Genomic DNA, 12543 nt, shown 5'->3' on the forward strand with positions numbered 1-12543 from the left:
CAGAGGGAAGTTTATGGGCAAAACTTTCCTTGGCCTGCTGCCAGGCTTCCCAGCTTCAAGGGGGGAAGAGCCCCAGCATCCCCTCCCCCCAAACATGAGCAAAACAAGATTTGCCTCTATAATGTTTTATTCGACTTTCTCACTTGCCCAGAGAAGAGCACTTTCAGCATTGCCATCAAAATCCACCCTGATGGCGCTGTCTCCCCATGGGGGATCTTGCTTCTCCTCAAAGGAGCCCTTTCGCTCGCCCCCCAGCCACCTCCTGCAGCCCCCCAGCAGGGGGCCAGACCTCCAAGCAAGGCGTCAGCCCTCCCTCTCTCAGGACCCCTCCCAACCTTGGGCTCTGGTGTGCAGGGTTGCACAGGGGTGTGTGTGACCACACCAGACACCGGCTGCCAAGGGCACCATGGGCTCTGCCAGAATCAGACCTCACTCGGAAGCAAAAAAAAAAAAAAAAGTGACTTTATTAACTTCAGAAAAGGCACAGCTGTGACCGGCACCTGGACATCCTGTGATGCTGGGAAGGCCTGTGGCTTCCCTCCCCAGCAAAAGGTGCCACAAGGGGACCGAAGCTGCTGAAGGAAGGAAGAGGCTTGTCCCGGGGCCACAAACACCCCCCCTTGTCTCAGCCTGCTCAGCCCCCTCTCAGGGAGGAGGAGGTCAAACGTGCCAACTGTTCTGTTCATGCTGCCAGGCTGGGCCAGAGGATGAAGCCCCCCTCCCACCATGTACCATTTCCAGCCTGTCCACAGGCAGCCCCAGCAGCCAAACAGTGTAGGCTCTTCTCTCTCAGATGCATGCCAGTGGGGGCTTGATGATCCTCCCTGCTGTACCCAATGTGTGCCTAAGCCAGGCTCCTTAATCAAAGGCACCCCTGAGAGCTTGCTCCTCTCCTGGAAAGCCCTGGACCAGCTCCCCAGGACCTCACCGCTGCTGCCTGTGGTGTCGAGGGAAAGAGGTGCTCCGGAGAAAGAGAAGAAAAATGCAACCCACAGAGAGAGGCAGACTCGGCAGAACCCAAAGAGCACGCTGGAACCAGCAAAGGCGCCTTCTTCAGGCCCTGGGCTGTCCTTCCCCGGGCTTTAAAGCAGCACCTCGCTGCAGTGCTTCCCCAAGGCCACGGTGTGCTTCCAAGGCTGAGAGAAGGCCCGGCGGGCCCTCGCTACCGTGGGGGCATCCCGCCTGCTGCCCCACGCGGCCATCTAGCACCCACAGGGGGACACCCTGTGCTCCAAGTTCCCAGCGGGTGAGGCGCTAGAGGCCCGTGAGGTCTACAATGGCTTTAATGAAGATGGTGTCATCGCGCACATAGGAGTTCTTGGCCTCCATCTTGGAGAGGGGGCAGAAGAGCGGGCAGCCGCTGGCTATGTTCATGTCGCTAATGGGCCGCTGGAAGGAGGAGGAGGTCACGTCTGGGCGGAAGGCGTCAATGACATGCTCCCGGTTATTCTGGTCCAGCAGCATCAGGGTGACCTGTGGAGGAGACAGAACTCGGGGGTCACCCCCTGAAATCCCAAGAACCAAGCGACCTTCCTGGCCTTGGTATTTGGTGCTGGGGGGCCTCAATCGCTCATTGGAGCAGAAAAGGCACCCTGGGCAGAAGCTGCTGCTCTGGGATTCCAAATGCAGAGGAAGGCACCTCCCCACCGCAGCTCCAGAGCGAAGGGCTCCCGCCAAGCTCCGCTTTTCCGCTTGGCGGCTTGCTCCTTCTGCAGGCCCAGCGGCTGCTCCTCCCCCTGAATCCGGGGCATCCCACCTTCTGGTTGAAAGGCCATCGCAGCAGGGAGTCGCTGGGCCCTTTCATCACCACGAAGAAGAGAGACAAGTGGGTGCCCCTCCCGGTGCCGTCCCCGTTGAGGTAGATCCGCAGGCACATCTTGTAGCCGTACTTGCTGGTGTAGAAGGCTGGCCGAGCGCAGCAGGAGGACAGAAGCAGAGGACAGGTTGGGGGCGGAGTGGGGGGCAGCACGGCAGCTGCCCTTCTGGCACACCCAAGGTCAGAGCCCAGATGTCCCCGGAGGCAGCTTTCCTGCAGGCCCACCTGGGGAGAAGATGGCGGGGGAGCGCCCTGCGACCGCCTCCTGCCGCTTCCTGGCGAAGTCGGTGATCTTCCAGATGAAGAGGCCATCATAGGAGGCAGCCTCCATCTCCTGGATGGCATGCTCCATCTCGGCCAGGGCCAGGTCCTTCAGGGCAATGCTCCTCTCCAGTTGCCGCACCTGGGCCAGAAAGGCACAATGCGGGCTTTTTATGGTCGGGGGGCTTTGTGGCGTCTCCTGCTTAGAGTCTTTGCAGGGGTGCACGCAGGCGTGCAGTGAAAAACAAAACACTGCTCTGTGGACCCATGCCGCCCCCACCCCAGCCCGGTTTGCCTGTCCTGCTCAGACACACATCCCATCGCGCAGAGTGGCACCTTCCCCTCGTGCCAGGAAGTGGGACTGAGCCGCAGAAGGCCCCAAGTCCAGCTCTGGATGCCAGCAACATTGCTACGCGCTCGCAGCTCCTCCTGCCTGCCTGCCGCCACTCCCACACTGGGCAGCGAAATGCCACCCTCCGGGGAGCCACGAAATCCCAGCCAACCTTGGCACCGAGGGCCTCGATCTTCTCCTGGTCGAGCTGGTGCTGCCGGCTGGAGGCTTCGGCCACAAGCGACACCTTCTCCACCTCCCGGTTCAGGACGCAGACGATATTCTCGAAGGTGACCGCCTTCCTCTCCAGGGCCTCGCACTTCCCCAGGAGCTCAGGGGAGCTGGGGAGCCCGGCCTCCGGGACCAGGGGCTTGCCCGCCGCCAGGGCGCAGCCGGCCTCCGCGGAGAGGCGGCCCAGCAGGGGCTCCAGCTTGTTGGATGCGGAGCCCAAGCTCAACACAAAGCTCAGCAGCATGTAGAGGTGCTCCCCCAGATGGCTCCCTTCGTGGTCTGGAAGTTTCTCATTTTCCATCTGCAGATCCCCAGGGGGTGCAGGGGAAGTCAGGCTGGGCCAAGGCAGTGAGTGTGGGGGGGCACGGTGAGATTTATCCCACGATGAGGGGAGGAGAAGGGTTCCCTCTCAGAGTGGTGTTGGCAAGGAAGGGGGGGCAGGGGGCAGCTGGCGCTTACTTACCAGCTGGGTGCAGCCAACTGGCTGGAACCTGCATGGGACTCTGCATTTGCTGCAGGTCTTGACGTGGTCTAGGAACTGCAGGAGAGAAGAGCAGCTTCAAAGGGAGAGGGAGGCGCACACCCCTGCGCCCCTGTCCCACCCCAGAAGCACAGGGAGCAAATGGCCAGCTTGCCCTTTATTCCGTCCAGAGCCTGGCCTGGCAGCAGGCAGCTTCCTCACTCCCCCTGCCAGCGGAGGGGGGCATTAGGATAGGCCAAGGGTTGCTACCCTGTCTGGCCACAGAGGGGAGAAAGGCGCACAGCTCAAGGGTGCTCCCGAGGCAGCTGCACAGGAGAAATGGGGGGGGGGCACTAAAGCCGAGTGCCTTGCGCTCTCCTGACCTTCTCCCTGGGGATCTTCTTCCGTCCGCAGCCCTCGCAGGCGAGGGGGAATTTGGGGCACGCTGCGTCGTGGGCCTGGCAAAACAAAGCGGAGATGGTGCCTTCAGCGGTTAACACGACCTCATTTCAGAGCACAGCAGGCAGCTACTGAGCCCTGGCTGAGGGGCCGCGGCAGCCGCGCAACAAGAGGCAGACCCTGGGTTTCGGGGGCAGCTCTGACCCATACCTTGCTTTCAGAGAAGTGGAAGAGGGCTTGGCAATACTTGCAGCTGAGGCTCCTCTCAGGGCACTCCTGCTCTGCATGCTGCTCCTTCTCGCCCAGCCTGACCAGGCCCTGGCACGCAGGGCAGGCAACCAGCATGGCTGGGCAGTTGCCCTCATGGCAGCTCTGCAGTGAAAGGACCAGCGCAGGTCAGAGAAGCAGAAGGCCCTCCTACTGACTCTTCCACCCGAGGGACGTGGCTGTTTGAAGGGAGCTGCCGCTGAGCAAGGGCCCCAAACCTCATCCCGAAAGGGGGTCCGCCAAGCCCTTCAGCTCTTTGACTCCCTGCACCCAAAGAACATCTCTGGTCTATTGCTGGTGTCAGAGGGGATCTGTGCTAGGCCACATCGCTTGTTCTGACTGGGTTTGACTTATTCTCTAATTCTCTAACTTTTTAACTGCATTGCTAACTTTTGTGTTTATTTTGCTAAAATCAATATCCCAGGAGGGGGGAGGCCGGGGGTTAGGCACGCCCGTCGCTCTGCTTCAGGCAGCCAAAAGATGGAAATCCTATGGATTCTCTGGCCGGAGCTCCTCGGTCAGAAATGACTCACTCTGTTGTGAAAGGTCATGTTTGCTGAGGCGTACAGTCCTCTGGTGGGCCTCTGTTTTATTAAGGGGGGAGAAGAAGAGAGCCCCACCACAAAGTGCAGGGGCCGAACTGAAGGGGTCAGGCTGACTGCCTGGCTGGGATTTTCCAACTTCCCATTGAAGTATCTGAACTGCCCTGGAAGCCAACTTCCACCCTGCCAGGTCTGGACCCAGAACGGAGAAGGCTTCTCCCGATCCATGGGGTTCTTAGTCAGATCCTGGGATGGCAATTCTCAGAGAGGAAACTCCATCGAGGAGAGCCAAACAGCTGCACATTTGGAAGTACGAACACGGCTGTGGCTCTTCAGGACACACCTGGAAGCTTTCCAAGGCGAGAGCTTTTTGAAGGGCTGAAAGCCACAGCGATGCACTTTCGCTTTCCGTGTGAGAGCCCTGCGCCCCACCCAGAGAGAAAGTAAAACCGGCAGAAGGCAGCTGGCGGTTGGGGGCGGGGGGACTTCTCTTTGCTGGTGTCGAATGGCGAGAAGGGAAATGCGCAAGGTTCCAACGCCAGCCCCTGAGCAGGGCTGCTGTTCCCTTGGCACCACCGGCAGCCCCCACTTCCTCTCAGGCTGAATAACAAGCAAGTATTTTAGGGACTTTCCAGAGGGGTGTCACTGCGCAGGCTTCCGCCAGGGACTTTCCAAGCTGGAAGCACTGACGCTCAAAGCATGCAGCCGTCCCCAGCCGCAGACAGCCTGGCTCTCCCAGAGATCAGCCCAAGCGAGACAGGCAGCCTTCTGAGCAAGCCAGCCGAAGCAGAATCACTCCCCGGTTCTCCATGGGGAGGGAGGCTGGAGAAGGCTTTGTCCATCTGCAGAGTCCCGCGACCTCCACCGGGCCTCGTGGTTCATGGCAGAGAGGAGGGGGGAGAGCACTAAGAGGGCCGCCATAGCGCCGAGGGGTCTCTGCCAGGAGAGTGTTTTCGTTAGAGAAGGGGGGGGGGGTGCTCCAGCCTTTGTGTCTTCAAGCCCTGGGCCCTTCCCCTCTCCACGGGGTGCAGCCTCTGTGCCAGAACCCGAAAAACTCCTCCCGGGACCTTCCGCCTGCAAAGCAGGGGATTCTCTCTCTCCTGCACAGGGCAGGGTGCATCCTCCCCAGCCCCAGGGCCACCTGCTCTCCCTCAGCTTCTGAGAGGTGAAGCCTCCACACACAGTCTGGAATTGGGCACTAAGGGAGGACGTCGCCGGATACACAGTGGAGGAAAGAAACGCCCGTGTTTGGGGAGGACAAACGGCAAACCCAGAAGCCATGTGAAAAGTGCTTTCCGGCCTAAAAGGGAGCACGGCCCCCCCTAAGAGATGCTGCTGGGTTCGCACGGAGGAGGGGGATTGGGCCCCTGAGTGGGCCGCCTCTGAAGGCCCCCGCTCTGTGCCCACAGCCCCACACTCAGCAATGACAAAAGCCCCAAGCCGCGGGGGCCCCCATGAGGCTCCAGACAACAAAGGACGCCAAGTCCCAGCCCGTTCCTGAGCCAGGGGCTGGATGGGAAGAGGCCAAACCGGCTGAGGCTCCCTCAGATCTTTACCTCATACTCTTTGATCGTCCCTTTCCACGTGCAGCCCTCACTGGGACAGATGGCCGGGAGACTCTCCACTTCCCGCCGAGCTGCGTTATCTGGGAAAGCCTCAAAGGGCAAAAGGGGAAGGGTTAAGCCACAGAGATGCTGGGAAGGCGAACGAAAGTCTGGCCAGCCAATTCAGTGGCAGCAGCTTGATGGAGGGGGGGGTGTCAAGAGGTAAAATAAGAGCAGCCTGTCTATCCTACAATATGTACAGGGGTGGGGGATTGGTGACAGGAGCCCTTGGATGGTCCAAACCAGCAAGCAAGCCCAACTGGAAAGCTTTTCTGAGAGGGGGGCAAGGCATGGGCACACCTCCAACTCACTGGCCTGAAGCCACTTCTCTGCCGCCCCTACTGCAGACAGAGGGGGGACCCTGCACTTACCACCCCCGTTTCCAAAATCGACGCGCCTTCTTCGTACAACCCCTCTTGGATGCAGGCTGCGCACTTCTGGGGCCCCAAGCTGGCAGGGGAGAGGGAGACAGTGAGAATATCCCAGAGAGTCTCAGGGGACCCCCCACCCCAGTCAACTGGGCAGACATTTCCCCAGCAAGACACACACTCCTCAAAAAAGGAACAGAGCTGCGTTTGCTCGGACATCATTCAATGGCTCTCTGAGCATGTGCAATCAGTCCTGCTTGGCTCAAACTGATCGAACAGCCGTTGGCCTGGCCACCATCACAAGGGGGAACTGCTTCCAGGTCCTCAGGTGGGAATTGTTTACGGACTGGAAGAACTGCCCTCCCTCTTTGGCCGTGCCACCCTGACTGATCCCGAGGTGTGCACCTGATGCCCTCCTGACTGCAACTCCTGAAGCAACAGAATAATCCCCAAACAACTGGCAGGCGTCAGAGTGCCTGTCCTGGGTGCAATCAAGCAGCTGCTCTCTTCTTTGCAAGGCCATTTAGTTACCTGGCTGACCTGCTTGGTTCCTCTCTTTCTGCAGAGGGAGGGAGATGGGGAGTTAATCAGAAAGGTGTAGCAGCTGCTTTCACGGGTGAGAGTTTGGTTCGGAACTAAACAGGTGAAGCTCACGTTTGGGGAGATCCCTGAGAGATCTTTCCCACATGAAAAAATGTTGGGAGCCCAGACCCAAGCGGGGAGGGGAGGGACTGCCCTGCTGCCTACTCCATACAAGCCATCAGCCATGTGAGGAATCTATTCCCCTCAGACTCTTGGCAAGGCACAGGGAACTCCGGGTGACAATCTCTGCAAAGTTAGCTCCTCAGGGAAAAGCATTTGAAATGCAGCCTTTCGCCCTCCCATCTGCAAAGGGCGGTGTTGGCATTGGCGGAGGGCACTGGGGTTTATGCAAAGCAAGCAAGAGACACCTTAGAATTTTCTTCAAGCAATAGGAGCAGTAGCGATGGCCGCACTGGGCTTGAAACGGCCGCCGCAAGATGTTCCTACACTCCGAGCACAGGTATTTGCCCACCAGTTCCGTGCCCAGAATCTCCTTGGGGAACCCTGGCTGGTTTACATCCAAAGAGCCAGGAGGGGTCGAGTTGGCTGATGCCATGTGAACCAGACTGTTCGCGTGGCCTTCACAACCCTGGAAGGAAGAACAATGGGCCACAGTTAAGCTCCATTTTAAAAAGAGCTTTCCCTCAGTAGTTAACACCAAGCCCACCCCCTTTGGGTGTGACTCTGGGGCCCCCAGCACTGCTCCCAAGTGGGCAAGGGTAGATTCCACCCATACCCAGGAACGGGCAGGCAAAAGCCCAGCAGCGCTGGCTCTAGCAGGCCAGCCTTCTGCAAGGCTAGCATCCAACTTCCACAACAACCTGGTTGTGAGTGGATCCCCAGCCTGGAGCACAGAGAGGTAGCCTGCCACTGCCCATGGAGGATTGTGCCAGCTGCTGTGCCACTAGGCTAAGACAGACTGTTCCTCCCTGCTTGCCTAACCCACCCCTCTCACGCCACTGCCACATTCTGTAGCCCCGAGGACCCCCAGATTCACTCACGGCAGATCAAAGGCAGTTCTCCTCTCCTGCCAAGCAAACAGAGCAAGCAGCTTCCCCTTCCAGCCGCCGAAGTCCCCCAATTTATCTGACCTCTACCCTCAAACGCTTAAGACCAACATTGTTGGCAACACCTCCCACTTACTGCTTTATCTGCCATCTTCACTGCCCCGTCTACTGACAGAAAAGACATTTCCTGTACAGGCCAGACTCCCACGGCCGCTTCAACCGACCGTCTTCTGATCTGACATCGAGGCGGCTACTTTCATTTCTCCGCCTGTCCTATCTCGATCCAGTTCCTGGCTCCCTTACTAGCAAGTTTACCTTTCTGCACGCTGCCGCAATTAGGGCTAAGGAAAGGGCAGCAAAGGCAAGCCCCCCAGGAAGGATGCCGCTCCATACTTCGGCTGCGCTGTCAGGCACACCCCAGGGGGACTTAGCCGCGACTACCCGTTCGCCAAAAGAGAAAGCCGAAAGGCCGCTGACCCGTCAGGAGGGCAGAGGGCGGCTGTCCGTGGAGGGAGGCGGCGACAAGCGCGTGCTCGGTGAGACGAAGCGCCCTCCCGGAGCGCGACCGCCCCGCGTACCTAGAAGCGCAGCCCAGGCTTATCCCGACCTGACCCAGGACGAGACGGCGCCTTTCCCCGGTCCGTACTGCCTCAACCCCCAAAGGCGCGGCTGGAAGGAGCAGCCAGGCTCCAGTCGAGGCGTGGCCAGTGGCCGCGGGGGGGCTGCACTGCGGGAACAGCCCGCCGGGCTCTCGGCCCTGGACCCGCTGCCTGGGGCATCGCAACCGCCCAGCGACCCCTCCCCGCTCGAGGCCCCCGCGGGCCCCGACGCCGGGCGGGGCGGGGAGACGCCCGTCGCACCCCGAAGACTTCCCGCTCCGGACGTCACGGCCGCTCGGAAAGCCCCGGGAGGCGCCGGGCGGGCCTCTCCCGGGAACGTTTCCGAGAGGCGGCAGCCGCGTTCCGCCCCGCGGAGCCCTCCGGGCCGGCTCGCGGAGCGACGGGCGGGAGCTGCCGTCCAGACCGCGAGGGCTGCCGGGGCAGGCAGAAACGGGCGCCGGTCGGCGCTCCCCTTCGCGACCCAGCGGTGCAGCGGGAGGGGGCCCTCCAGCCGCTGCGGCGCGCCGAAGCCCGCCAAGCCGGTGCCACGCGGGGCCGGAGGGGGCCTGTCGTCCGGCGTGCCAGGAGCGGTGGGCTGCGGCCCACCCCCGGAGAGGCCCGTCCGGCGATCCCGGTCGCTCGCCGCCGCCGTCGCTGCCCCCACTCACCCGGAGCCGCGTCCGGCCACCCCAGCACCGACCGGAAGCCCCGCCCAACGTTTCCGCCACTTGTCTTCGTCCGGCAATGCCGAGGCCCCGCCCCCGGAGGCCCCGCCCCGGGCTGCGATTGGCGCGGGGGCGTGGCCGCGGCGAACGGCGCCGGCGCGCGGGAAGGCCGCCCCTGAGGTAATTCGCGCACCTCCTGTCAGCGAGTCAGCCGGCCCCTCGGGCTGCCCCGGCTGAACGCGGCCGGCCGCTTCGGGGCCCGGATCCGCTGCCTCCGAGCGCGGAGGTTCCACGTCGCTTCGGTTCCCTCGACAGGAGGGGCGCGGCCTTTTTCCATCCCGCCGCCGCGGCTCTGGAGGGGGCTTCGTCGTCCGGTGACGGTCAGGCGCAGGTCCATCTACCTTTTCGGGGCCGCAGCTGAAATCGCGGCGTTATCGCGGAGAACTCAGAGGGAAGAGGCGGGCCGGGCGGGGTGCTCTGATCTCCCCGTGCTGCGCCATCCGATCCCTGCCGGAGGGGCCACAGGCTCGTCCGCAGCAATAAAGCCGGGAGGGAGGGAGTGGGGAGATGGGCCGTCGGGGGACAGGCAGAGCGCCGCCCCGAAGAAGCGAAGCTTCCCGGAAACCCTGGATTCGCGGCGGCGCTGCCCGTTCAGGAATTGAGCAGCGGAACCGGAGCCTTCTGCGCAGGCTCCGGAGTTGGAGCCCAAGGGCCGTCATCACTTTCGGACAGTCCCCAGCTCAGGAGGGGAGGACCGCCCCCAGTTGTCGCTGCAGCCAATCATGCGACGGACCATCATGAGCGGCTTGGTAAACAACCTATTGCGAACAGGCTTCTCGGGGAGTTCTTTTCTCAGGCCAGCCTCAAGAAACGCGTCCTTCTCAACCAGTCCGAGGAAGGGGAGATTTGATCGACAAGAAAATTGACCTATTAAAGGCCTTCAAAACAGGAACGATGCGGAGGCGTGGCTGCCATTGTTACGTCGTCTGAGGGGAGGACGGGGAGGGGTCAATTCCTCTGCCAATCACGCTGAGGATTCGTCCGTGAGCGGCAGCGGGACGGCCCAATGGGAGTGCAGCGCGCTCCGCCCTCGCGAGGGAGAGATGGGATGAGGGAGGGAACGGCGAGAGGGACGGCCTATTGCGGAGGTTGAGCAGCGAAGAGGTGGCGGCGGCGGCAGAAGAAGAAGCAGAAGCGCAGGCAGGAAGAAGAGGCGCCATGGCGGAGAGCGACTGGGACACGGTGACGGTGCTGCGCAAGAAGGGGCCCAGCGCGGCTCAAGCCAAATCGAAGCAGGTGAGGGTGGGCAGGAGCACGCGTGCGCACCCTCTTCTGTCCCCGCCCATCTCCCCGTGGGAGGAGTGCCTGCGCAGAGCCCCCGTCATTCTACCGGGAGGCACGCCCACCAGGCCCTCATTTGCATTGGCTCCGCCCGCACTTCGTCCAGCGGGGCCCGGCAGCTCCGGCCTCGGTTCCGCCGCCTCGGCTGGGCGGGGTCGAGCTGCTCGGGGCGGGGGTCCCGGCGCGTCCGGGCTCCTGCTCCGAGGGTACCGGGCGTCGCGTCCCGCGTAGGGGGAATGTCCCCGGTGGAGTCGGCGCCCGCCCCGGGAGGGGATCCCGGGCGACCCGCCCTTCCCCTTCCGGGCTAACCCTAACCCTTGAGAGGCCACCGAAGGTCCGCTCGCCCGGCCGGCCAGGACGCCCCCGCGAAACGGGCAGGGGAATCCGCCTGGTCGGGGGCGGTAAGCCGGGCTTCCGCGGAGAGCCGCCCGGTGACCGCCGAGACCGCGGTGGGAGGAGCGGGGCCGGCTCGGGGCGGGGGGCCGCTCCTTCCTCCGGCCGCGCTGGTGACGCCCCCGTTGATCCCTAGGCCGTCCTGGCTGCGCAGCGGAGGGGCGAAGACGTGGAGACCTCCAAGAAATGTACGTGGCGCGCGGGCGGGCGGGCGGCGGGGGTGACCGCGGCTCGCTGGGGGCGGCGGCGGGCGGGCGGGCCGGCCTGCCCCGCCTGGCGCCCCTGGCGGAGGAACGGCCTGTCCCGCCGCAGGCTGAGACGGCCGAGCGCTCCCTGCCTCCCCCCAGGGGCAGCCGGCCAGAACAAGCAGCACTCGATCACCAAGAACACCGCCAAGCTGGACCGCGAGACCGAGGAGCTGCACCACGACCGGGTCCCCCTGGAGGTGGGCAAGGTCATCCAGCAGGGCCGGCAGAGCAAGGGGCTGACCCAGAAGGACCTCGCCACGGTAGGCCCGGGGGGCGGGCCGCGGCACGGGGGAGCTGTCTGTCCTCTCGGCGCGCGGGTGGGGGTCCTGCACCTCTCAGCTGCTCTGTCTCCACAGAAAATCAACGAGAAGCCGCAGGTCATCGCAGACTACGAGTCGGGCAGGGCCATCCCCAACAACCAGGTGCTGGGCAAGATCGAAAGAGCCATCGGTGAGCGAAAAGGAGCCTTCTGGGGGGGGGGGCAGTTCCTGCAACACGCTGGCCAAGACTGGGCGGTAACTGAGCCCCGACCGAGCGCCTGGGTCTACGCTTGGTCTTTGGCTGATCGCTGCATTATAAATGGCGAAGCCCCAAAATGGTCACAGATGCAAGGCGAGCCTCCCGTGGATGGCCTGTCCTGGCAGGAAAGTGGGGCAGACCGAAGGAACGCGGGTGCACCCTGTGAGGGACCCACTTGCCTGCTGCAGGTGCCGTGGCCCTTCTTGGCCCCGGGGCTCCGAATTCCCCGGCTGCCTGTGGCCTCTCTTAAGGCTGCGTTCTGGGCGAGCCTCTGGAAGCACCGGCTGAGAAGCAGGCTCCCGCCTCTCCAGAGAGCACAGGGGCGGTGGGGAAGGTGCGAACACCTGGCGGGCCGGCTGAGTCCCTTTCCGCCTCTTTGCTCTCGCTCCAGGTCTCAAGCTTCGTGGGCGGGACATCGGCAGGCCCCTCGAAAAGGGCCCGAAAGGGAAGTGATGACAAAGCCTCGAAATCAGTTTGCCCCGACTGATCTCGCCTGGCCGTTCGCCACTCTGCGCATGGCCAGGATCTCTTTGTCTATGCTGGGCTGAAGCCTCCGAAATTTCCACCCTATTGTAGATCAAGACACCTTTCCACAGCTGACATTCCCACCTTCCTTTTCAAAGTATCCAAATCCTAATAAAGCACTGCATCTGAATCTGCCAGGGGCAAGAAAGACAGAAAGTTGTCGCTCTCTTTAAGGATTCAAAAGCAGCCAGGCCTCAAGGGGGTCCCTAACCGAAGGGTGGGGGTGCGAGAAGCAACAGGAGCTGCCCTTGGCCCTCCTGCCAGCCACTGGTTGGCTTTCAGAGTGGGGAGGGGCAGCGGGGCCAGGGTGGGGGAGAGCGGTAAATGTCCGGGGTAGAGTCTGCTTCGTTTTCAAAACGATGTGCATTGCGTGGCCCTTTATACC

General features: G+C 62.5%; 2 protein-coding genes across 5 annotated transcripts; one reads left to right on the forward strand and one right to left on the reverse strand.

Annotated features, from left to right (window-relative positions):
• Window positions 1-149: 149 nt before the first annotated feature.
• TRAF2 (TNF receptor associated factor 2) lies at window positions 150-9156 on the reverse strand. Of its 4 annotated transcripts, none has more exons than XM_063316527.1 (11): window positions 9136-9156; window positions 7230-7450; window positions 6283-6361; window positions 5864-5962; window positions 3709-3870; window positions 3483-3557; window positions 3103-3177; window positions 2581-2940; window positions 2042-2219; window positions 1757-1905; window positions 150-1473 (listed from the first exon to the last, which is right to left on the reverse strand). In XM_063316527.1, the coding sequence occupies exons 2-11, from the start codon at window positions 7415-7417 to the stop codon at window positions 1255-1257; spliced, it is 1584 nt and encodes a 527-aa protein (XP_063172597.1). In that variant the 5' UTR covers window positions 7418-7450; window positions 9136-9156; the 3' UTR covers window positions 150-1254. The 4 variants fall into 4 exon arrangements, with proteins under 4 accessions (XP_063172597.1, XP_063172598.1, XP_063172599.1 ...); XM_063316528.1 differs by lacking the exon at window positions 9136-9156 and adding an exon at window positions 8447-8468; XM_063316529.1 differs by lacking the exon at window positions 9136-9156 and adding an exon at window positions 8184-8284.
• Window positions 9157-10239: 1083 nt separating this feature from the next.
• Window positions 10240-12170, forward strand: EDF1 (endothelial differentiation related factor 1). Its single transcript, XM_063316532.1, has 5 exons — window positions 10240-10428; window positions 11003-11054; window positions 11214-11374; window positions 11471-11564; window positions 12025-12170. Exons 1-5 carry the CDS (start codon window positions 10351-10353, stop codon window positions 12084-12086), a joined length of 447 nt encoding a protein of 148 aa, XP_063172602.1. The 5' UTR covers window positions 10240-10350; the 3' UTR covers window positions 12087-12170.
• The last annotated feature ends 373 nt before the right edge of the window (window positions 12171-12543 follow it).

The sequence above is a fragment of the Candoia aspera genome, chromosome 16 (genome assembly GCF_035149785.1).
Source record: "Candoia aspera isolate rCanAsp1 chromosome 16, rCanAsp1.hap2, whole genome shotgun sequence".
NCBI lineage: Eukaryota > Metazoa > Chordata > Lepidosauria > Squamata > Boidae > Candoia > Candoia aspera.